The sequence below is a fragment of the Pygoscelis adeliae genome, unplaced genomic scaffold, assembly GCF_000699105.1.
Source record: "Pygoscelis adeliae isolate BGI_AS28 unplaced genomic scaffold, ASM69910v1 Scaffold42, whole genome shotgun sequence".
Lineage (NCBI taxonomy): Eukaryota > Metazoa > Chordata > Aves > Sphenisciformes > Spheniscidae > Pygoscelis > Pygoscelis adeliae.
This window is the reverse complement of record NW_008824283.1, coordinates 2,693,978-2,718,744: the sequence shown is the minus strand read 5'-3', so window position 1 is coordinate 2,718,744 and position 24,767 is coordinate 2,693,978. Positions and strand designations below refer to the sequence as shown.

Sequence of the window (24,767 nt, the reverse complement as noted above, 5' to 3'; positions counted from 1 at the left end):
GTTTCCTTTGAAGGTTTACTTGCAGAGAGAAAGTGCAGAGCAGTTGGTCTGTTTCAAACCATTTTCCCCTGCTTTTACATGCATCAATATTAAGTTGTTTTAGAAGGTCTTGAGCATTTCTTTCCTTAAGTTTAACTAATAGCCTTTTCTGTATGGGAGAATTATTTGGCTAGAACTCACTGTAGGGTGAAACCAAGCAATAGAGAACTACGAAGAAATCAGGACTCTTGTTTAACACAGAAGTATTTCCTTTAAGATTTACCTTCTTTAAATTTTATACAAGAGATTCTACTCATGCATTTTTATTTTTCTAGTAGACTATGAAGATTACTGTGCAAGTTATATGCACACGCTACTTACCTAACATTTCTTTCTTTAATTTTTCATTCCGCTCTTCAATTTGTCTAGGTAATCGCTGTGGAGAGAGATAAAAATTGGAATCAGACCTGTGCTTTCAGTAATACTGTAGATTTAGCTTATGGAATGTTCAGACACATACTCAGGATACACTGTTTATGGCTTAAAAGGAATCCTTATGTCAAACCACACTTTCCTCTTATTTTGGAAACCTGTAATTCATCCTATGACATCAGTTCACATAAACAGTAAGTCGTAACTTGTAAGTGCAGGTTTCATACAGGCATACATTTTTACTGCTGAAAAACAGATCTGATCTGTTTGCTTGGGATTTTAACTGAAAAGCTTATGGAATTTGAGAGACTTAAAATTAAAGTATATTTTAGCCCTATCTCCTCTGCTGCATACATTAAATTTGGTAAGAGAGGTTAGAACAACTAAGCAAGCATAGCACTTGACTTCTGAACATATCACAGGTGTAATGAGGAAAACATCCATAAAGTCCGTTCGCAATGGCATCACACTTCAGGGAAATCTGCACTGTGAAAACACGTATGTCTTCTAAATACAAATATTTTATCAGAAGATCACCGAATTAACTGTCTATGAACTTCAGGACATAGATTAATGAGCAGCATCTTATTATGCAATATACGGCGTAGTTCTAAGGAGGACAGGGTGTTACAAACAAGGGCCTTGACCTGGCAATTGATCACGGGGAGGGAAGTCCAACAGTTCATCCTGAGCAAGGTACTAGTCCAAGTAACAGTTCATTAATGTGCTTTTTCCCTCCTCAGAACTGACATCAGTATTAAAATCTGTTGCACCATCACAAACAAACTTATCACATTTCTAACGAGCATTATGTAACTGCATGGTCTATGCATTCCTAATGATTTGAGACTCCCATTTATGCCTAGAACAGCTGTGACTCATCTTCCATCCTTACACAGTACTGGTGTTTTGCTATATGATTGTAATGATAATTTTTAATTAGAATTTTATATTCACTACAACTAAATTTACCATTGTATCATTTAAATTTTGCATTTGCTATACATCAGTTAAATACAATATTAAAACAAAATATATTACGAATGACAGTCACTTTTTATACATCTTTTTCATATTTTGCAGAAGTACTATTTCAAGCTTTTATACTGTGCTTATTACTGGATAATTCTGCCAGTTCTGCATGCAATTATATGCATAACTGCTGTCTCTTCTTGTGGAGGTCATAGCAAATAAGACAGATCTGCTGTAATGGTGCTATCAGTAAATTAATTACAGTTGCAGACTATGGTAACAGGTGTGGAATTCACTCCTGATACAATTCCCTTGTGGTAATTGGCTTCTCAACATAGTTAAAGAATTCATTTCCTAATCTTGTTTCTTCCTGTCATTTACAGCTCCAGTCATCGTGGATAGGTTTGTCATCCTGGTATCATTGCTACAGTGAAATAAGATGTTCACCTCAAGAAAAAGCCCCTTGACAAGGCTGCCTGACTATTCCTCTCCTCTTCAATGCAGGATACACTGATGAACACAGGCAAATACAGTTCGTTTTCTATAGCGATGGGGAAGAGAGGCGGTACACCCCAGAAAAAAAACCAGAAAAATGAGTACTAAGGAATACAATGCAGATATATATGGATGGCTAAGCTTGAAACTAGCCCAGGCCCAGCATCACCACCAGTGAGCCAGATCTAATTAACACAGTCAGACCTCATCTGACTCCTGCTGACCCAGAGGGGCTTATTAAGTTGGGTGCAGATCTGGACCTAAGCTGCCTGCATGAAAACATGTGTGGATATCCCCAGGCTCTAAATTCAGTTTGCATTGTGGCTGTGAGATTTGCTGCATCTTGGATGAGTTTGGCATATATAACGTGTCTCTCTCACATTTGGACGTTAGGCTTTAGCAGGAAATAAAGACACAAATCCTTTATCCGAAACACATACTCCATGTTTTGTCTGTCCGATACTACTATTCCAAAGACTCAGCTTTTCTCACTCCAAAAATGTATTTGCAAGGTTAGTTATCTACAGAAAGGTGTCCGTAAGGACAGCTATTTATCTGGTGTCTATGATACTTATCTCAAAGTACAGCTTGTTTTGGTAAATAAGTTCATCTGGCCTGCCAATCCCTCAAAAACTGTGTTGAAGCTAAAATTCACACAACACTGTTACACACCTGCTAAAAACAAAACCTACAGATTGATACCATATAATTAAACACTTTCTGGGAAAGCATCAATAGGGATTATCTGACCACAAAACATTATAATTTCAAACTGTTTAATTTGGCATTGAAGATGTCAAAAGTAACTGAAGTGTGTGACACCAGGATTTAAATCCAAACACTAGCACTGTACTCCTGAAATATAAACAGTACTGAAATTTTAGAGCAGCCACCAAACCAGGAATCAAAGCAAAGAACTACTGTGTATTTAATATTTATAAACTGTCTTTTAGCAAGATCATGACATTCCCTAAAGCAGTATGTGAAATATTTTCTATGTACAGGAAGGAGAAAGATTTGCTCTAACAGTGAATGAACCTAATTTGCAGATTCTCTTGATGCATCATTTTTATTACCAGTGAGGGGGAAAAAATGCTGCGATATTTCTGCAAAGAGAAATGCATTTTACCTTACAATAAAGCAAAGCTTCTTAGTCTCTTACATATTAGATATGTTAACCACATATGTGGAGTCAACATTACAGCTGGAATTGTTTTTTTATTACGAAATTTAGAGATTATGAATATTTTAAAAAGTGTAAAACTGGCTATCAGTATTTCCTCAACAATTTTTCAAGGGAGAGTTTTAAGCTTCAGACTCAAAAGATTGTCAAGTTTCAGGGTAGAAGCAAAGAACAAACTGGCTATCAGTATTTCCTCAACAATTTTTCAAGGGGAGTTTTAAGCTTCAGACTCAAAAGATTGCTTCTACCCTGAAACTTGACAAAGAACAGGACCAACTCAGGGCAGAATGTCCTAAATCGCGCTGCAGTGTAAATTAAGGGCATTTTGTACAAAGTGTTCTGCACCACATGTGAGCCTGAAGCCTCTGCCTAGTAAAATGAGGTCAAGGAGCAGAAGGTATATGAAACAGTCAACCTCTGTACTTCCCAGCTACAAAAATTAAGAATAAATTACTGATCGTTCTAAAGCATTCCTGAAAGATGGCCAGGAAGAACAGCAGGACTGTTTATGATTCTCTTCTAGCCCAAATCTCCATTGGTTACTGAGCAAGGGCTCTTTTGTGAGACTACTAGAGGCATACTCACTGAAAGAAAATTGTGGTTTTGCAAGAGGTATAAAGGACAGTATCTATATTTTCAGGGCGTTCCAATCAGCCAAAATATATGTATTTTAAAACTCCTTATATTTTGTACCAACTACTGACAGCGTTCCCAAGTCTTAATCTGTGGAGTCCTGACGGGTGGATCATAACAATCTGTTTGATCTTCTCAGTTGTTCTTTGTATGATGAGCTGCTAAAACGCACTCCTTATACACTAATACTATTTCACCAAGTAACTGGCTAGATTACACTAGGCCTCACTCTGGAGCTAGTCTAGTGCTAAAAAACTACAAGCTACAGAAACTAAAGCCCATCATTTCCTTTAGAAATGTTAGCAGACTCCTTGGCTGAATTCCTGGATCAAATAAGCCATAGTCTCAGCTAGAAGACTATAAACAAGGCCAACACAAATACTCTTTTCTGGACTGTGATGAACCCATCACATTCACTACGCATGCAGTAATGATGTTTGACAAGCTTGTCGTTTATTAAGCCATTGCCAAGAGCTAGGTGATAAAGTGCTCTCCTGCTCTCAACCAGATGCATGCAACAAGCATCAGGGGGTTGTTTCACAGTACAGTAAACTGACCTTGTCAGTGGGTGCTGCAAAAGGGATGGCCCCAATTCCTGTACTGCCTTGACCATGTCTTCTTTCCTTCTCACTAGCATTTGCAGTGGGACTTGTCTGACTGTAAAAAGCCAAGGCAATAGAAAACTATTTACTTTGGGGTTTTCTGGTTGCTGGCTTTTTTTTTGCTTGCTTGTTGCTGTTTTTCCCTTTAGCAGAGTTCGTTGTCTGCCAGACTCACATATAGAGCCAGCCACCCCCTAGGGTCGGACATGAGCTAGTACCAGCGCTAGCACAAGGAAAGCAACCGGACAGCTTCGTAAGAGCGGGCAGTTAGTAGATCAGTTTAGCTGTTTTGTGAAACCATACCCTTACAGGAGTTACACAGTTAAGCAGAATATTTTTCTGCCATCAGTGCAACTGATTCAGTCCCAAAGGAACTAATTTCAGACCAGGCTTCTTGTCTAATAGGCTATAAAAGCAGTTTCTAATCTGTCACTTACAACACCATAGTATGGAGAAAAGGGGGGCGGGGGGCAATCACTACTAATGATTTATTTTCCCAAATGGAGAGTTAAAACAGTTAAACCTAAGCCTTTCAACATTACTTCTGCATCAACATATTCAAAGTGGTTTTAGAGATAATTTTGTGGGTGAAGCAAATTATTTTCTTTTCTTTATGGGGCAGAATATGTTGCAGGTTCACTGATGTGAAGCTGAACTAAAATAATGACACTCTTTGAAAATTTAACCAGATATAAATAAAGTCAAATATTTGCATATGGATTTGGGTGCCCAATTAAGAATTACGTTCTAAAATTGCATCCATTTACCTTAAAATGGAAGTAAAGAATACTGCTGTTGTATTCCCTGCAGAAGACGGTCAGCTCTTTCCAGGCTCTCTGGTGCTTGCAAACCATTCACCTACCATGACCTGAAGCTCCCACTTTGATAAAAAGTGACGACCGCTGTACTTTTTATAGTGGCTACCTTTCATTAGCACATGTTCCTTCAAAACCACAGGCTGTCTGGCCCAGTCTCCACCACATCTGTTTTCAACACAGCCTTCATAACCTCTTTTCAAAAATAAGAACAGCAAGCAGCCTGTAAGAGGAGCTTTCTGCACAAAATAAATTTCCCTTCTTGCTACCCTTGTGAAAAGACCCTCTGAACTTGTCAAATCCACAGCTATTTTCCACACTGAGCATTAACATACTAAATATCACTAGAAAAATCACTTCCTGCTGGTATTTTACACAAAGAGTTACTTAAAACCTCAAATCAGCAGGCTGTGGCAGTGACTTTAAATCCCCATTGAGTAGGGATTATTTACATGTTAGACTGGGGTTTCAGGAACTACTAGGGGTTTACCTTTTTTCATCCAAGCTGACACATCCTAAAGGCCAAGGAAACTTTTAAAGCATTTCCTTACACTTTCAGAGATATGGCAAAGATTCTGCAAGAAATGTTTAATCCTTAAGTATTTGTAATTTCATTGAAAGTGGACATTGGAACACAGTACTAAGCACCAGAATTCTTCTTTTTTCAGAATGAAGAAAGTAACTGAACCATGAGAGTGCTGTTTGCAAACACAAGGTGCCTTTTTCTTCAAATGAAAGGCTAAGTTTTTGAAGATTAATAGCAGGCTTCAGTCACTGTTAGTAAAATAACTCAGTGCCCAATACACACACAAGGCATAGCAATGAACAAGAACAGAAAACAGCTAAATCAAGAAACAAAAATACCAACATTTTAAAGTAGATACAAACATAGATACAGACTGATAGAATCCTATCTCTTTGCCATTCTCAAAGTTATATAATCAAGTCATCAAAAAAAGTAATTATTTTATAATTATGCCATAAAGGCATTCGACTGCAAATTTACCAATCAGAAAAATAATTCTACTGAAAGAAAACCAGACTCCCACTAATCAAACAGCTAGCAAGAACTGCATTATAGGGTGCTTGTATTCTGATCTCCAAATTGCAGATCCGTACTGAAATGATGGCTACTAGAATGCAGCAGTGGTTCAGGCAACCTCTTCTAGCACATGCATAAATACAATTCACAGCCTCAATCAGAAAACTAGAATGAAGTGTGTGTGTGCACGCACGCACCATTCAACAGCTAAACATGTAATTACTTGCTTACAGCTCAGAACACACATTTACTTTCACTCATTTTACAAAGGTAAAAGGAGGACTATGCTTTATGGACCTGAGACTTACCATGGAAGTTCTGGCAGTTCATGTAATCTTCCGTACGTAAAACCAGATGAGAAAAGCACCACACTTTCAGACTCAAAAATATTTATCACCACTGCATATGAAGCTGCTTGCATAAACAGCATTCTGTATTTAGAATAGGAAAGAAAGGACCTTGGTTTAAAGTTAGGCCAAAGTATACCAAAAAGGCTTACCATGCAAGCTTCTCTGGCTTGATGAACTGATGAGTCTTTTTCTAGGACTGCCTTATAATCTTCCAGAGCTTCATCTAGTTTTTCTGTTTTTTCATATAGTTCTGCTCTCCTCAGCAAAGCTCTAATATAGTTAGGATCTAATTCCACTGCTAGAAAACAAAAACAAAGCACAGTATTTTACTTGAAACATTTCTACACCCCTCAAATGAATTCTTAAGTGTGTATTAAATTCTCAAGTTATCTTTATAATGTAGCTTAGAATCAAGCAGAGTCACAGTTTTAAAAGCTAAGACATAATTCAGAAAGGCATACATCTGCCCGTGAAAGTCTAACGCAAATGTTCACATTTCATTTAATGACTACAGTCTATCGCAGATACAAGTGATTTATAATGCCCAAACATTTAATTTTGCAATACTATATATGCAGAGATTCTAAGTGATGCTTCAGAAATGTTAAGGACCTGTAAGATATTCTTCAGCTTTTGTATATTTAGTAAGTATGTACTATTAGATTACAGCTAAAGTTAAATATACCTAAAGATACACATAGCAGGGAAAATAAGCATTTCCCTGCTTATCTCAGTTCAAGTTGAGACAAACTCCAGGAGAACTACTGGCATTCTTCTGAATTTAGTATCAAACAGTCGAATTTGGGTTGGGAATCCACAAACGGTTGTTAGCTCTACAAGTTAGCAGAGGGGCATACTGACTGAATTTAAGCTTTTCCTCTTCTTATTCCCTTGGCAGCCATGACCGTGTTTACAGATGCGGTTAAGACTGAATGCTAAACTTAACAGTAACCTGCAAATGGTAATTTCTCAAGAATTTCTTCATCCATTTTTCATCATAGAAAGAGGGAATATGAAAGACTGCCCATTTTATAATTACAAACCCATTAAAATGGTTCTCAGGACAATTAAATCTAGGATTATCTAGCTAAATATTCTAGCTTGTTTCTTCTGGAAAGACAAAGACAATGCTACCATCAGCAAGTTGCAGGTTAGTGTGAATTGCTCTGCTGTGTTCCAAGTGTTGCATTGCAGTTCGTAAGCCAAGCCCCTGGGGAGTGTCAAGCGATGGTAGGTTTAAGTCTCACTGCTGCAAAGCAGACCGATTCCCTTTCAGCCAATACAAAATTAGCAGAAGTGTTTTTCAAAATGCACCACCACCAAAAGAACCCCCGAAGTGACAGAGGCCAGCTAGAATTTGTTACCTTCAAGAATACTTGTAGCATGTACAAACTCATATTTACTGTACAAGCAGTGCTGGCATGCAGCCATTGGATTAGTTTTCTGATTGGTAATTTGGACTTTTTTCCCCAGCTATCATGGGGAGTTTAACAAATATTCGAGCATGGGTGAGTGGGTGGAAGCAATAAAGCAATGCACAGCTGAAATGATTTCACCAGAAGTTGCGGAGAGAAAGCTATGCAGGACGAGAACAGGAGAGCATAAGCTCTTGTGACAAAGCAAAAGCCTTGCATAAAAGGGACTTGATAATGCTTTTAATTCTATAAGGCCTCACAGTTCTTTGGAATCTGGGATTAAACCAAGATTTGGGGGGGAATGGCAGGTGGAAGTGGGTTTAAAATAGTAGGTGTAAGGAAACAGCCTCTGTAATAAAAAGACTTTCCTGTTAAAAAAGTACAAACAGCAGCCTTATTGGTACAAGAGAATAGAAAGTAAATTATTACAGACAGGAAAAGTTTGATAGATATTTTACAAAATAAATAATATAAATAATTCTAGATTCAGGTGTCTTCCACCACAGCTTTTCTATAAATTCTTTAAAGACACTTATGCCCAAAATTACAGCTCTGCAGTAAGGCACTACCTGGCATAATTACGTATGAGAGACCTGGCACAAGAGCGGCACACAGAAAAAAAAGTCATACCTTTGCTGCAGTCACTTAGGGCAGCTTCCATCTTGTCCTAGAACACAAAATAGTTTTGTTATATTTAATTCATATTTCTTGGGAAACAGATTATTTACAATTGCAAGCAAAAAGGTTTGTCTGGCATTCCAAGGAACTGGGATGTTCATGTAATCAAGGCTTTTCATACCGTTGCTTCTGATGTAAAGCTCTTTACCAGTGATTAGCATCCTCTCTGTGAAGGCTGCCAGTGTTCAAATTGCATGGCTGCCCCACTAATCGGTCTGCACTGAACAGCCGGCAGCAAGCTACAGTCAAAAGGCTGAGTCATATCTGCAGGCCTTGGCTTAACCGAGCTACAGCTTTTCTACCTTTGTCAAATAATTGGGGGGTTGGAATAGACAGTTCCCAAGACTCCCAGATAAATTCTTGTCTGTACGAGCTAAGACATTTGGAAAGCAGATACTGCCTTTAGCACTACTACAGCTTTCTCTACAAGGGACAATGCATGAGAGTTCCAGAAGTGGTAGGGATGAGATTTTAGTGCACCCAGACAACCATAGTTAGAAGATAAGAGCCAGGCAATCTGCTTATAATGAAACAAGAAGGAAAAAAAAAACCAAACCCCAAATTGCTGAGACAGAGATCCTATTTTCATTCAAACTAAAAGGACTTAAAAATAAAAAACAACCAAAAAATCTCTAGGCTGTTCTGTGCTTGTATTGTTGATCTAAGTAGCAGTAATCTTTCTACACCCAAGGAAGTATTTTCTTCTCCATAAAACAGAAGCTGTCTCACAGAAGAATGCCTCACAAGCTTTTATTGTAGTGCAAAGCAAATGGGTGCAGCAGTTATGGAAGAACAAACTTAATGGGGAAGTTATTAATAATATTAATAATATGAATCTATTTTCAGAGTAATGTATTGGTCTGTCAGGTTCCACTGATCCATACTGGTGAGATACACTAGTTTGTGCATAGTTCTTCTACCATCTTGGGCTCCTTTGGGGACTATTGGATTAGTTTCCCAGTGATATGAATAGTTAACATCTGTATTATGAGGAGGTTTTCTAGTTTAAAGCTTTCATATTTGAAAGGTTACAGCATCTGTTATTACAGATTTTGTTCAATTTTTTCCTTGTCTGCTCAAACAATTCAGTATCCCAACAGTGAATTAAATAATTCTAGCCAAACAAGAATACTCTATGCTGAGTAAGAATTATATTATAATAATTTAATCTTAAAAACAAAGGCAAAAATAGGGAGTAATTTCCCCTGAATTCTTAGTATCTCCTCTTTCTAAAGAAGTGAAAGTTTCTGTTCAGACAGATTGTGTTCTATGCCTTCCACGCTACCTCACTGCATTGCTGATTCTGGTAACATCTGCGCACCTGTCCCCAGTCAAGGACTAGAAAACATATGAAGAAAGCTGTAGCCATTCTATCCAGACCGTGCCCTACTATACAGGTCTGTCCTACTATATAGCAACTGTGAAGGAAGCAGACTAACTGAACTAATAAAGCCATGGTTAGGAAGTCCTGCTTATGCCTCAAAGCATTTGAGCCAATTAAATGAAGACAAGTATATGACAATCCAGGCTTTTAGAAAAAGCACTAGCTAGCTACAATTCTAAACAATCTAACACATGGTCTGCATACACGAAATATGCTTAAAGACATCTGTTCCACATGAACTTTGAATTTCCTTAAAATAGAGAGAATGAAAGAAAAATCAGTGTTTTAAACATAATGCAGCAGAGCAACTTTGAACATCTGTTCCCATTGCAACTTTCAGGTTTGTATTCATCCTCGGTAAAACCAAGCGTACCAGCATTTCTACTGGGAGCATGAGAGACTGAGCAAGCAGCAAAACCTGCGAACAGCTTTATTCCTTTGCCCTCCTTTATGCACCCCTAATGACTTCATTATTGCCTTTGTCATATAATCAATGCATTCATAAAATAAAAAGAATATTCACCTGTTTCATTTTTGCAGCAGCTCTGTTTGAAAACAAAACAGCCCTATCTTTTTGGAAGCACGCTGGACAAATCTGCAGAGCCTTCGTATAAGAGTCCTCCGCCTCTCCATAGTCTGCAGATGCAATAGGAAAAAACCCAAACCAGATCATTTATTTCAAATGCCAGTACAGTCAGTGAACCACATGGCTAAGATTTCTTTGGAAACATTTCTCAGTATATGATGTAATGTTAAACCAGAATCAGTAGCTGCTCTCAGACAAAGGGCATTACTAAGTAGTACATAGATCAATGACAATTAATTATTTTAAAATCAACACCCTTGTAAAAGCAGAAATATAGTCCTGAGCTTAATGTAACAAGTGCAGCATGATGTGCATATAATTCTCATCCCTGAAATCGTTTCATTCTATTTGAGTATCAGCCTTAGAGGTAGAATCTCTTTAGATTAAGTGTATCCTTGATCTGAAAGGAAGCATCTGCTGAAACATGCCACTGTGCTGATACCTGTTCAAAGCAGCTATGGAGATATTTTATTTGCCACATCATCTCCAATGACTGACTTAAAAGGTCAGTCACCACAAACCCATTATCACCTGAAGGTCATCCGTCATCAAGTCTGGTCTAAAGCAAGGACCAGTGGTAAACCACACAGGATTATCAAGTTATGCATTTTCTAATAAAGGTAGAGTCAAGAGTGAAAACGCCCTATACTGACTCTGAACAATGCCCTGCCAGCTGACAAGTGCATTGTCCTCAAAACAGAGCAATTCTTTCTGTGCACATTAGCTGGTGACCACCCAGGTGCTTAAAAGGTTGTGTATTTCTGATTAGTAAGCACTTTGTAGGCACAGGCACACTGAAAGATCTGCCAAAGAGTCTGTCAAGAGGCGGCTATGGATGAGACTTCACAAGATGATTCAGCCAACATTACAGTTTGCTGCTTTCATGGTCGAAGCAGTTCCCTTCTGCCTGCTCTGATGCTTGCCTGAATTGGTAAATCATTCCCCAGGAATCTTGCTCTCTTAGCACACAATAAGAGACCTCCAACAGGAAGGCCACTGTCTGGTTATCAGGTATACTTCTGGGAAGGGGAAGTTACTTGTTTGTGTCTCGTCTGACTGAGGAAAATATGAATCTACATTTCCTGGTTTCTTTGTGAATCCTCTAGCCACTAGAACATTATATGACAGGTGGGTGTCAAAATCACTTCCCCGTTATGTTTTTTAATTAAAAGCATTGGTACAGTTATTTATTACTGACCTCAACCCTGTTGTTATTTATTAACTATGTTCAGAACATGTCCACTTCTGCATAAGCCAGAACTTCACATACCTCTAGTTTTTTTTTTTTAAATATATGTATGTGTGTGTACATGTGTATCTCTATACACAAATATACATGTGTATACATCTCTATATACGCATATACACAAATGTATATACATGTATGTGTATATGTATATAGATGTACATGTAAGCAGATATAGACGTACATATGTGTGTGTACGTATATACAGATGTCTATATATACGTACACACACATACATAAATAAAATGTATAACAGATAGAGTCAGTGGATAAAAAGAAACATGCAAATGTACAAAGGTGTGAGGGAGCTACTGAGCCACTGAGTCCTGCATCAATTCTAAGCACACGCATTAGCAAAACTCGGAGCACAGTGGAAGCCTTTTTTGATTAGTAAAAGAAACCCTCACGCTTGGAAGGCAGTCAATTCTGTATCATGTTCTTGGGTTTAAATACTTAGCTTTCATGAGAATCCTGCTTTAGTAATCCAAGTCTTTGTGATTTAAGCTTAACTCTTAAGGAGGTCTGCTATCTCCTTCTGTTCTCTAGATCTGGATGAAAAATGATATAGATGATAAATTTGAACAATGATAGGTGTGAGAACTTCCTATGGGTCTTCTGCAACATCACCATGATGGCTAAGTATTAGTTTAAGATTCTCTAACATCCATATGGTGTTAAAAGATTATCAACCCACCTCCTTTCTTGAACTGCTCATTTCCTTTCTCCTTCAGTGTTGTGCTCTCCTTTCTTCTTTTCTACAAAAGAAAAGACAATGTCTCAAAGTATTTAATTGAAATGAGCAAGTAGGTCAGCTGCAGTTCCAAATAAAGTATGAATGGAAATCAGAATAAAATATAACCTGAAGAATTGTAACCAGTACCGAGATTGCTTGCTTGTACTCATTGTGACGTGATATACTTTATATATCCATGAAACACTGGAGTATAACAACAAGGCAGTTAAAAAGCTCCAGTTCATGGACAACAGTATGCAGAAAGAGCATTCATAGTGAATTACATGGTTTAAACTAATACATTAGCTTTTTAGCTGGCTGTTTGCTTGTCCTTTCCAACTCAGTTTAATTCAATCAGTGCAGCTCAATTATGTAGAATATATTTCAGATGTAAAGTCTCAAAAGTTTTGCTTGAAATAATTCCACCTCAGAAATTCAGTTACTTTCAGAGATGTACAAAGCATGTTGAGCTGACTGCATTAGAAACAGGTCCATGGATAATACTGCCCTGAAAGATTTCTTATGCAGAGAGCGACTAAACCATCAGACCCAGACACGGGAAGATTGTTCTGTTATACAGTGAAAATTGCACATGCTGAGCAGAGTTGTGTTTTCAACCATGAATATCTTAACAGTACTCTTGGCACAAGTGAAGTTGACATGAATGCTCTTAGCCTCTGACACAGAAAACACAGGATGTCATCAAGCCATCTCTTCAACCTATTTACAATGGAAGTCTTTCACATGCAAACATACCTCACACAAGTAAAAACAAAGCAGTATAAGTAAGACAGTAACATCAAGAAGCAATGCTCATGTTCATGAATCATTTCTATGGTAGAAAAATGATCATTTGACCACTGATTTTGCCCCCAACACACATGCATACACAAAGGATTTAAATCAAGGTGTCTATAAATTACAGATCATTGAGCAATTAAAAAACCAACACTAGGAAAAGGAGCAGTTTCTTTTCCTGCAGACTGTGTAAATCAAGGATTAATGCAATTATCAATATCGCACAGAACATCTCCTTGGAAACAGCTAAATATAGTACTCTTTGTGGAGCACTGCACCATCTCACAGCTATGCCAAGTAGCTGACAAACAATACAAAATCAGAGGTTCTCTCCTCTTGCTTTTATTGGTTTTGGAAACTAATTTACCCGACCACTGTCACCATCTTACTGATAACAGATCACAATGCTCTGAAAACTAGATTCAGGGGAATGGCATTCAGTTGTGACACACAAAATTACACAGTAAAATATCATCTGACCCTTTTGATACATGCCTAGATAACTAAATTTTTTCCTATCACCTATTAAATATCTTTTCTAATACTCATTGCGCCTCACATTTAAAAAAACCTCAAAACATGGGTCAGACAAAACATGCACCACTATTTAGAAATTGGCTTTCCTCCAGGGTGGACTGACAAACCTACACAAGTCCTTCCACAATGTCACTTGCATCAATGTACACATCAATGTTGGTGCTTTCTAAATATGAGCATACAAATAAATTTAAATACTTAAGGCACAAGCTGCATTGAAAGCACAAATTCTTTCTATATATGCAGGATTCTGCTGTTCAGCACAGGGAGTACGTAACTGCAATTGAAAGCTATACCCAAACTTTCGAAGTGCCAGACAGAACAGCTCCAGCAAGGTCACTGCCACACGCACTGTCGGCCCTCCACAGAAAGAAATTTTTAAAACATCTTGAATGCATATAGTGTGAAAGTAATTATAGAATTAATTTTCATACCAGTGAAAAAAGCAGCCAGATTTCAGCACAGAACAGGTTTGGAGATGATGATCCTACTGGAAAACATGAAAGATCTACATAGATGACCCTCATTCAAGAAAAGAAATGCTTGAAACGCTAGCCCTACTGACTTCATTGCTCATGACCTACTTAGAACTGGCCTTTAAGTGCCATTAACTGATTCACTGTTGCATAAGGTAGAGTTACAACTCTACAATAATGAAAGAATTTTTGTCATATAAAATGAGAACTACAGCACGGTCACAGTACTCCTGATGCAGAAACCCTAAAATCAAGGAACACTGGATGAAAAGCTTTACCTGTATTATCATTATTTTGTTTCATTTTATTAAAATGTTTACAAAATATTATATGTTTACCCCAATTAAGTATTAAATGCAAATATAAAAAGTGATTTGCAGCAAGAAGGCTTCAGGAAAATAAGTTGGGTTTTTTTTTTTAAATATAAAGAAGAGTTAAAAGAACAAAAAATATTCTTCAGTTGTGGGATTCCTTCTCAGGTAGCCAAGAGGATTGTGACCTAGAGTCTCAACAGCACAGAAGAAAGACCGAGGTGGCTGTATGGCCATGTTCACTGGGGAAACATGGGCAAATGAAAGTTCTGAGCAACTGAAGAGTTTAAGGACTGTCACACTGGGAAGCTAAGGATTCATATAACTCTCCTGCTCTGAAAGCCGTTCCTTGGTATGTCCTCTTGCCTGCGAATCAAACTGCACAAACTTGAAGGATAGAGGACTATTAGTCACATAACTGTTACAGACATACAAGTGTCAGTGACAGTTTTGCGGTCACTTCTATTTGACCAGAAAAGGTGTTGTCTAAGCACGTTTCAGAAGCCAGCAGCATCGTTAAGAACACTGTATATGGTTTTGCATCTTACTTAGCCCCTTGGAAAGCAGCAATGCAAGCAATGCAGTCCTGGTTCAAAACCAGTATTTCTATTATAGCTTGACCAACATTTTCAAGATATCCCTGTATTACGGGTTTCAGGATGTCCCTTAAGTTCCAAACTACAAGTTTTCACAGTATTTTTCAAAAAGGTAAGGTCTACAGGGTATCTCATGCATCATTCTGGCTTTGCATTTGAAGTATGACCTGGCAAGTGATACATAGTAGCAAACTATCCCCCAAAGCAAATTCCTCTGGCTTTTCCACAAAAAGTAAAAGCATTTGTATTAGCACGTCACATCCTAAATGCACTGCCCTCTAAAGTGCACTATGTATTTGTGAAATAAATACATCATTTATTCCTCCATATATACATTTCTTTAACAGAAACTCCTAACACAAAAGCAGTGGAAAGTCAACTATTTTGGATGAATTTACATTTAACCTGAAAGGACTGCTCCAATGGATGCTGTTAGAATCTGTCTTCCATTCAAATTCAGGGTAAAAAAAAAAAAAAAACCCACAACCAAAAGCTAAAGCGCTGTTGGAAGACATAACCTCTTCACTCAATATGCTGCATTTCCAGCTTCGATGGACAATTGCAAATTGACTGGTCATCAGTTTACTGTGGTCATATCAGCCCAGAGTGAAAAAATTGCAAGTGACTTGTCCTTGGGACAAATTTTGCACAATGTCATTTCAGTGTCCCCACCCACTCATTTTTCAGAAAAAGATTTAAGTAGCTGCAGGGCAGGCTACCCTTCCCTCAGCAAGGGAAGTAGGTCAGACTGAACTCCTAGAATGCTCTGCCTAAGGAAAAGATATCTTGACCCACTCCATTCCCTGAGGCTGCTCATATACGAATGACATTGGGGTCAGGCACAACTTCCTCAACTTACACTCCATTATGATTTTCTGCTATTCAAAGTCAGCCAAATCTTAAGGTTTGTTTTTTACAAATTTTACTAACACAAAGATGGCAAATTCCAAGCAGCAGGCATTATTTTTTGATGTACAAAGTGAAAAAATTATTTTTTAAAGTCCAGAAGAAATAACTATGTTTAACTAGTAATACGATTCTTAAAGGATCTGATTAGAAATGTTTACAGGTTTGGATACTGAATTACAATCGTCCATATTCTGAAGAAATTAGGATCTTAACTTAAACCTGCCTGGCAAGCAAGAGGTGCTGAAGATTAGTGCCTGATCTGAAGTAAGACAGCTTGGCCTTCAACAATAAAGTACAACAATTCAAACGAAAGGCCACCAAATACAGTCCCTGGACCTCAACTCTGCCAAAAAACTCAGGGTTAAAAATAAAAGCATTAAAGCATTGTTCTACTATTAGAGAAGAAAGCTGTTTTGTTTTGGAAGTAACCAATATAATAAAAGTGCTGGAAGTTAAATCCTCAAATATAGCTGGTGAGAGCTGAAGGACGAACATCCTCAGTTTGTAACACTTCCAACTATGCTTCCTCTGGCTGTTCCTATGCATTTTATTTGATCAATTGATTTACCTTTGCTAGGGAACTGTTCTTGGCTCCAGTTTTGTCAAGAGCAGCAAATGCGTACTCTCTTCTCTGTAAGGCTATTTATACAGTGTGACAATGCACATCTGCATCTCATATACCCTTTTGTAAGGTCACCAAGTAGCAGTCAATGTAAAATTACTGGGGTTCAAAGGGTGCACAGAAGCAAGGAATTTAAACAGATAAGGAATATATTTTTCAGCTTCAAATACCAATTCTATTTCTAAGTCATCCATTAGTAGTCATCTGCTTCCCCCTGCAGTTTTGTGAAGCTATTGCTGTATCATGCATTCAACGATTTGAATTTCAATTTAAGGTTGTAGTCACTCAAAAAATCCTTTTTCAAATCTTGCTAGAGTCACTTGAAAACTGTGCCAAAGCTGCCCTCTACACTCAAGAGGTAGAGTAATAAGCATTGCTAGACTCCGGCCGACTTCTGCTCATTGTAACTCCATGGTAAAGATGCATTAGTCTTTCTACTGCCACATCACTACCTTTTTGTGAAATCATAAGCAGCACTTCCAGAGACAACAGGTCACATCCATCCTTGACAGTCAGTTTAAGTTAACACGCCAGACTAACTGTGACTATTCCTGAGTGACAATACACACCATTCAGTTGTTCCTGTTTCAGAGGCAACAGCCTCAGGCAGAAAAGTGGAGCTGACCACTTAATCCATCACCACCACAAGTTGAAAAGGTCTCAATCTGACAGTATCAGCATCTTTCAGAGAAATGCAAAAATGAATATAAGACTAAAATCAGATAGCACCACTGAAAGAAAGATGAAGGTATACTTTTTCACTCTTTCTATTAAATTGCCATCCAGCAAAAGACTGGTTTTAGTTTAAAAATGTAACGCAAGGAACTATAAATCACACAGGGAGATTATAACTCCAGATTTTATCCAGGTTCTTCTTGCCAGCACTTGGAATTAATTACTCCAGCTGATACAGATATGCTTCTCGAATGTACTTCTCCAAGCTTTGATTAACTCAGAAAATATAACGGGATGTTTTGCTCTATTTTGCAAGCCATAAGACAGGGCAGTTTTAGTGTAGCAATCCATCTTTTCCTCCAATTTTACCAAAACAATAGCATATTTAGTATTGGTGCTGTACTGTATAGAGGATTCAGGTTATTAAAGTAGGTCATTTGAATAAGAGGATCACCTTTTATTAGATTTCACAAGATTGCACTGTGACGCCTTCAAAACCCAATTATCTTGCAAGTTTTATTGCTATACAAAATAATTTTGAATGCTGATGAGAATTGTTAACAAAAGGTATAATCCTTATTGGTATTTATCAATAATTTATGTAATAAATTTTACTGCTGTGCAGTCAGTTGGATTGTCTCATGTATTAATAATCTAGTTTTTTTGGTCCAACCACATAATTATTTCTGGAAAGAGTTCTGAGACCATCTCCAAGTGATCAATGCCTCAGACTGCTCCAAAATATGACTCACTTCGTTGTACCCTATATTCCAGTTTGTACCTTAGCTTTTATTTTGTAAATACTATAGAAAAAGCAGCAACTTTGACAGAGTCAAGGTTACTATACTATATTGGACAGAACTAGGAAAACACCAAATGCTGAAATAAATGACTACACCTGAGAAGTCATCTCAGAAGAAATCCCTGGTCAGTTCTTCAACCCCTGGAAAAGCAAATTCTATACAGAAGCTATAGTTCATGGAAGAACAATGGGATCAACCTGAAGCATGGGGAAGAAAGGGTGAGGAGGGGAGCAGCTTAAAGGAAATTTATTGATTAAGACAATGTTCTCTAACACAATCTAGAACTTCTGTAGAAAACAGGAAAAAAAAAAGGGGGGGAAGTTTTACTGCTTAGCCCAGAACTGAAAAAAAATCTCAGGTGTAACTCAAAAATACTATTTCTCAAAGATCAGTTTCACTTAATTCTTACAGAGCTGCTAACAAGATACTAATCAAGAATCTCCTCTACTAGAGCTGTGTTCCTTGTCTTGCCAACACATTTCCTAGTGTTAAAATAGAAGCTGAGCATGATTACAGCCAGCTGTAGCTCTAATGCACATGCAACAACCCAAAGAAGGGAATCTGCTTTTGAGGAATATTAGATATTTATTCCAGGGTCTTACAGCAGCTAGAAAGGAGTGTTCTATATCCAAAATAAGAGATTACTAGGCCAGGTGCTTAAGTCTTTGCCAGACAAGGCCCAAAGAACAAGACAACATCTGTCATGATGGAAGAGCATGAGGGATTCAGAATCTTGCTGCTGGATAAACTCATAATTAATGGGTGTGCCTCCAGAAGAAGACCGGGTCAGACTGAAACAATTACCATGTAACAGCTGTTGGGTGTCTTCTGATTAATTCTGCAGACTAGACCAACGTCAAAGCCATCACTGTCAATGACAACTAACCAGAAAAATCTGTTTGTAATGCATCAAAAGCAATTTACTGCTCAGTGCCTCTGCTGAGGCAGCAATCAGCATGCTTTTGTAACAACAACAAAAATCTTATAAAAGTGAATTTTGTTTCAGGCTGCTTAATTCTTAAAACGCTCAGAGTTGCAAGTCCAGGCAAGTAACCAGGCTCTATGCTACATCTGTTTTCAAGAATACTTCTTGCAGGTTTGTGTCTTAATACCCCTTCAAGTTCTTATTTTGCTTCATTGTGCAGAGAAGACTTCTTATGGTATCAGTACTGGAAGTAAGTCCTGTTGCTTAAAATTAAAAATCTCACTGTATGGGGCTCTCGAAATATAATTGAGAGAAAATACACGACCGCTTGCTCCTTCACTTTGATCTCTGCAGCAGCTTCTGCATGGGTTAGAATTTCTGCTCAGACCTGCCACCATGAAAGCTTGCACATAGGATACGCGTAAATATGCAGAGCAAGGACTAGAATCTGTCTTTGCATCTCCAGAATATATTAGAGACTTTCTTTTCTGCAGCCTAGTTATTGGAGAACATCACTCAAAAGAACCGATTTGTTAAAGCTGCTAAAACATAACAGTGGGCTTAGTTCAAAAAAACAAACAAACCAACCAACCAAAACTAGCTATTAGCTCCATAAATGTGATTTGAGCAGGGCTAACATCCAGCTGTCCTTATGACTTGAGTACATAGTTTATGCTTGGTGCTGAAACCACAGTTCATAGGAAGTTTTTCTTATTTAGGCAAGTAGTCTAATCAAAGAAAATCCATCTACCCCTGTATGCCATCATGAGGCTGCCTTTTGATGTCTACTTTTACCAGCACTGCCCTTGATCTAAAAATACAGCATTATTTTTCATCTGAATCATTCCCCATAACTGGTTCACTGCACATTCACACAGAGAGGTGTGCTAGCACAATGAAGAAGGCAGCAGGGGGCTGAGAATGACTGATCAAGGACTGCCTAAGTAGCAAACACAGCACTGCTGCTGGGTGTCTGGTCACAACAGTCAAATAAACAAGTTCTGAATATTTCTGCCTCATTTTCTCCAGCTGCAAAAAAAATCATGCTGCCCTTCTTCTCAAAACGACCTTTTGAGTAATTGGAAGGAAGTTTAAAATGTTTTAAAAACTCTGAATAAATGTATGTACAGCAGCTGTTTTCAGGTGGTAACTGCAGTATTTTTTTCTTAAAAGCTGCATCATTTAACAGATTCTTTTCATAATAAAAATATTTTCAAAAGTGAAATGTTCTCTATAAAAATAAAATAAAATTTGTAGCCATCAATTCCCAATACTATAAGGAAAGTTGCAGTGGCAATTCAGGAACGACCCATCCCCATGGTTTTACTACACAGAGAATGTAAGGTGATGCAGGGTAAGATCATGCAAATGGGCTACTTCAAGAGTTGCAACAACTGCTGTAACCTTCTAATTCATCTCTAGTTTCTGGATTTCTCAAGCTCTGCTTATAAGAGATACCAACAATATTTTGTTACAGAAAAAAAAATAACTATATTTTAAAGACTGCTTATATAATCCACTCAGAAAGCTCTCTATGGAACATAAACAAAGTTCACAATGTAAGCATTGCCAATCTAACAGTTGTGGTGATACCCAGAGATGCAATCCCTCCATTTCATTAGGTATAATCATAAACTAAGCTGAAAGGCACAATTACTCAATACCACCGGAAATAAACCTACAAAAAGATGAGAAGTACAGCTGTCTCCATACTTTCTCTAAGGAAATCTTTCCAGCTTTAAACAGTTATTATTTTGTATTCCCATAGCACCTTTCAATGGAGTTCCACAAAGCTGAATGCAAGTATTCAACATTCACAATTCTTTTGCTCACTTTACAGAAGGTAAAAATTGATGTGCAAAATTAAAAGATTACCTAACAATAAAACAGAAACAAGAGCAGCACGAAAACTAAGACACCCAATTTCCAGGCCTGCTGCTCTTTCTAGAGTTTAATTCTACGACATAATTTCCCCCAGCTTTTAGCATTTTGTCTATGAAACTCTCAAGCTGCCTTCAAGTTATAGGCTGCTGCAGAAGCCTCATTGTGACAACGTTCTTTGTCGTACAAGCAATAAATACAAGTAGAAAAAAGGGACTGTTTAGTCTAAACTGGAAAAGACGCAAGGGCAATGTGATAATGGTTTTTCTGTGTAGTGAGCAGGTCAAGGAAAGTGATTGATTTCCCTCTGTTCAACACCTGAGAGAATGCATTTGGAGAGTGCCTAGTTTTGGTGTCCCCTCCATACAAAAAAAAGCAAAACAGACATCAACTTCCCAGAGGTAGTTCAGCAGAGGGCCCCCAAGATGGTCAGGACACTGGAGACCATGACCTAAGCAGACAGCCTAGAAGAACTGAGTTTGTTCAGCCTTAGGAAAAGGCGGCTCAGGGGAGGCCTCATCACCAGAGAAAATGGAGATGGACTCTTCCTGGAGGCATGCAGAAAAAGAAGGGCCAGTGGTCACAAGTTGCAACAAAGGAGATTCTAATTAAATACGAAGAAAAAACACCATGAGGGTATTTAACCACTAGAACAGGGGCCCAGACAGGCTGTGTAATCTCCAGGCTCTGAGATGTTTGCATGTCTCTGGGCAGGCTGATCTATTTTATCTAACTTTGAGCAGGGGGTTGGACTAGATGAACCTCTCCAGAGGCCCTTTTGGGGCAAAGGACGCACCAGATAACCTCTTGAGATTTCCCCCCACCCCCATTATTCCTTATTAGAGCTCAAAGTATTACAACTGGCAAGCATCATTATGCCCATTTTACAGATGTCAAAATTGAGAGAGAGAGAGAGCAAGCTATGAAGCGATTTCCACAAGGTGAAGCAGCAGACAAGCATTACATTTAGTCTCATTCCTACTTCAAGGAGATTATATTCCATGTTCCACCTCCCCACTAGTCCCATATTGCTTTTCCACCTCAAGGAACTTCTACAGTAACATGACAATGCGTACTACAGATGAAAAACTACCTTTTTGTCTTCACTGATGTATTTTGGTCAGAAATCCCACCCTACCAGCAAGGGAACTACTTGAGCCACAACTTGATTAAATTTCTCTATACTGGTTTGTAACAAACAATCTAGATGTTTGGTTGCCTCCAGCATCTTAGCTCTGCATATTTCTGCCCCTCATTCTCTATTTACAGTAGCTGGCAGTAAGACCATGGTGTAGTCAAGTTACTGCCAAGCCTCTCCCTCTTTCCAACTTTTTTGGGCAATGTACAGCCAGCATTTATTTACTTATACAACACAGACAGGGCGAGCCAACAGTTAAGAAAGCATGGTCCAGCTTTACCAAGTCAGTTGAATTAGAAAAGATCAGCCTGCCTGTACAAAAGAGTAATAAGCCCCTATAAATTCACTGACACATTCATAAGATTTTAAGCACTTTTAAAAAATTAATTTGGTATGACCCTTCATTTCTTCTTTTTCATCAAATGTCTCATTTTAGTAGTACTTGGCCATTGCAGTAGCAATTTCTTCTACTGCTCCTGGTGATTTGTGAGTTTCCAGAACATAAACTATACAGCTATACAATACACTATCCTCCACTATGAAGTAATGCTTTCCTAAGATACTGTCAGCTGCCACTCCTTACTCCACTCTCTCCTTCCCTCTTCATAATCAGTTATTCAATGATTATGATCCAAATTGTGATCCAAATTGTGCAGCTAGCCTTTCAGTTAGGACTCTATTTCCTTTATTAAAATAAGATCTAATTCATGCCTACAGGACTATAAAATAAAGTTTGCTGAAGTCTTCCCTTCACGTAAGTTACAATATGTCATAATTCCATCTTTTCCCCAACTGCCAAAGAATATAGCAGTACTTTTCATCACTATTTCAATTTTCAGTACAACTAACTGCTCGTTTGGATAATTCAATCAGATTTTAAGAGGATCAGTTCTTTGAAACATGATCTGTTCAAGAGGCCAAGCTATAAAACTTGTCAAAAATAGTGTTAAAAAAAAACATTACAGGAGTTGTATGTTGGGACAGAGATTTTAGTTTACTAAAAATCTTTACTCCCCCACCATTTGCAAACTAAAGTTGAAAAAAATTAGGGAAAAAAAAAAATCCATGAATCAGTAGAAAGCCTTCTACCATTTGCTATGAGAACATAATTACCAGCAGAAATCACCGCATTACTCAAGTGAACAGAGTGTAACCTTGAATATCATTTAACAAGTTTTCTCAAAGTTAGAAAAAAAAAGTTTTTTTTTTCTAACTACTTGATGACCATAATATCTTAGAACCCTGAAAACTAACTGCCGTCAAGTGACACCACTGACTGAGGGTCAAAAAAACTGGTTCACACAGACTTACAGGGGAGTAAACACCATTACAGAGGCTGTTGGACTTCTCCCCAAGACCTATTTCATTACTCCCCACAACATTATCCAGTTTGTTACCCAAACATTTTGTCCAGTGTAACCACACTGAAAGTAAACAAAACCACATATTTAATGTGTTTTGTTTGTTTAAAGCTTAAGTAATCTATAGGGATACTTTCAAATTTAATCCCAATTAGTTGTATTACTTAAACTAGCCTTTCAGATATGAAAACTATCCTGAAACCTGCTCTGAGTTTTGGAAAAGCACCTTGCAGCTAATCAGGCAAAAACAATGAATGCACACAACTAAATAACATGAAACAGGGAGATTTTTGTTTCTTATAATCTCTCTGAGTCACAGTAACCTTACATGGTGGTGAAAGTAGACAAAAATCTGGAACGGAATGTGATGATTAAGAACAGCAAGGAAAGCTAACAAAAATATTTGTTACCTAAAAGAAGAAATTGAGAACAGTAAAATTAGACACATAAGAGAGTTTTAAAGGTCCATTTTCATGCTGGTCACAGACTGTTCAGAAACGTGACACTGAAAATATGTCTTTTTATATTCAACACTGGTATTTTGGATTACCTGTTTTTCTTCTTCTGGCATATCTTTTTCTAGTTCTAGTAAGTATTCTTCATCTAGTTCTGTCTGCTTCCTTGAGCTATTCTCATCATTCTGTAAATTCCCTTCATCATCCAGCATAGGTTCTTTTGCCTCAAAGGAGTCGTGACAGTCATGGAAACACTCATCTGCTGTTGTGGGATCTTTGGCTGAGGATGGTGTATATCCACCTTCAATGTTTTTGGGATTCTGTGCATCTTTGGGGCCAGTCTCTGAAGACTTCTGATCAGAAAGCTTTAAGTGATCAAGTAATTCTTCAGGTGGACTTGCATCTTTAAACTCTTCCATGTTGGACTCCTTGGAGGGGTTAGGTTTTTTAGAAATGAGAAAGAAATAACCCTCAATAAACATAATATAAATGCCTTGTCAGCAAACGAATCTCTACAGTACTTAAAAGTACTCTTGACATCACCTGTGGGAAACTATTAGCCCTCGGGGGAGGGAGCAACTTGTATATGCTTCTTCTACGCACTATACAGTGATATGGGGCTGGTACACCGTTCCCATAAGTAAGTTAATTCACAAGCTCCGATTCCCAGGACCGGCACAGCACTATGCTTCGGCTTCTCCTTTGCAGCGGGACATAAGTCACACACACTTGCAT

At 38.0% G+C, this 24,767-nt stretch overlaps 1 protein-coding gene across 1 annotated transcript in view; it reads right to left on the bottom strand.

Moving 5' to 3' along the window:
- TTC1 (tetratricopeptide repeat domain 1) overlaps positions 1–24,641 on the bottom strand; it is a 32,053-nt gene extending 7,412 nt beyond the window's left edge. The window contains exons 1-6 of the mRNA XM_009318498.1: positions 24,128–24,641; positions 12,507–12,567; positions 10,504–10,616; positions 8,549–8,585; positions 6,653–6,801; positions 361–415 (exon numbers count right to left, since the gene is read on the bottom strand). Coding sequence (XP_009316773.1) covers positions 361–415; positions 6,653–6,801; positions 8,549–8,585; positions 10,504–10,616; positions 12,507–12,567; positions 24,128–24,514 — 802 coding nt within the window. The 5' untranslated portion in view covers positions 24,515–24,641. The remainder of the gene's footprint in view (positions 1–360; positions 416–6,652; positions 6,802–8,548; positions 8,586–10,503; positions 10,617–12,506; positions 12,568–24,127) is intronic.
- Positions 24,642–24,767: the final 126 nt, after the last annotated feature.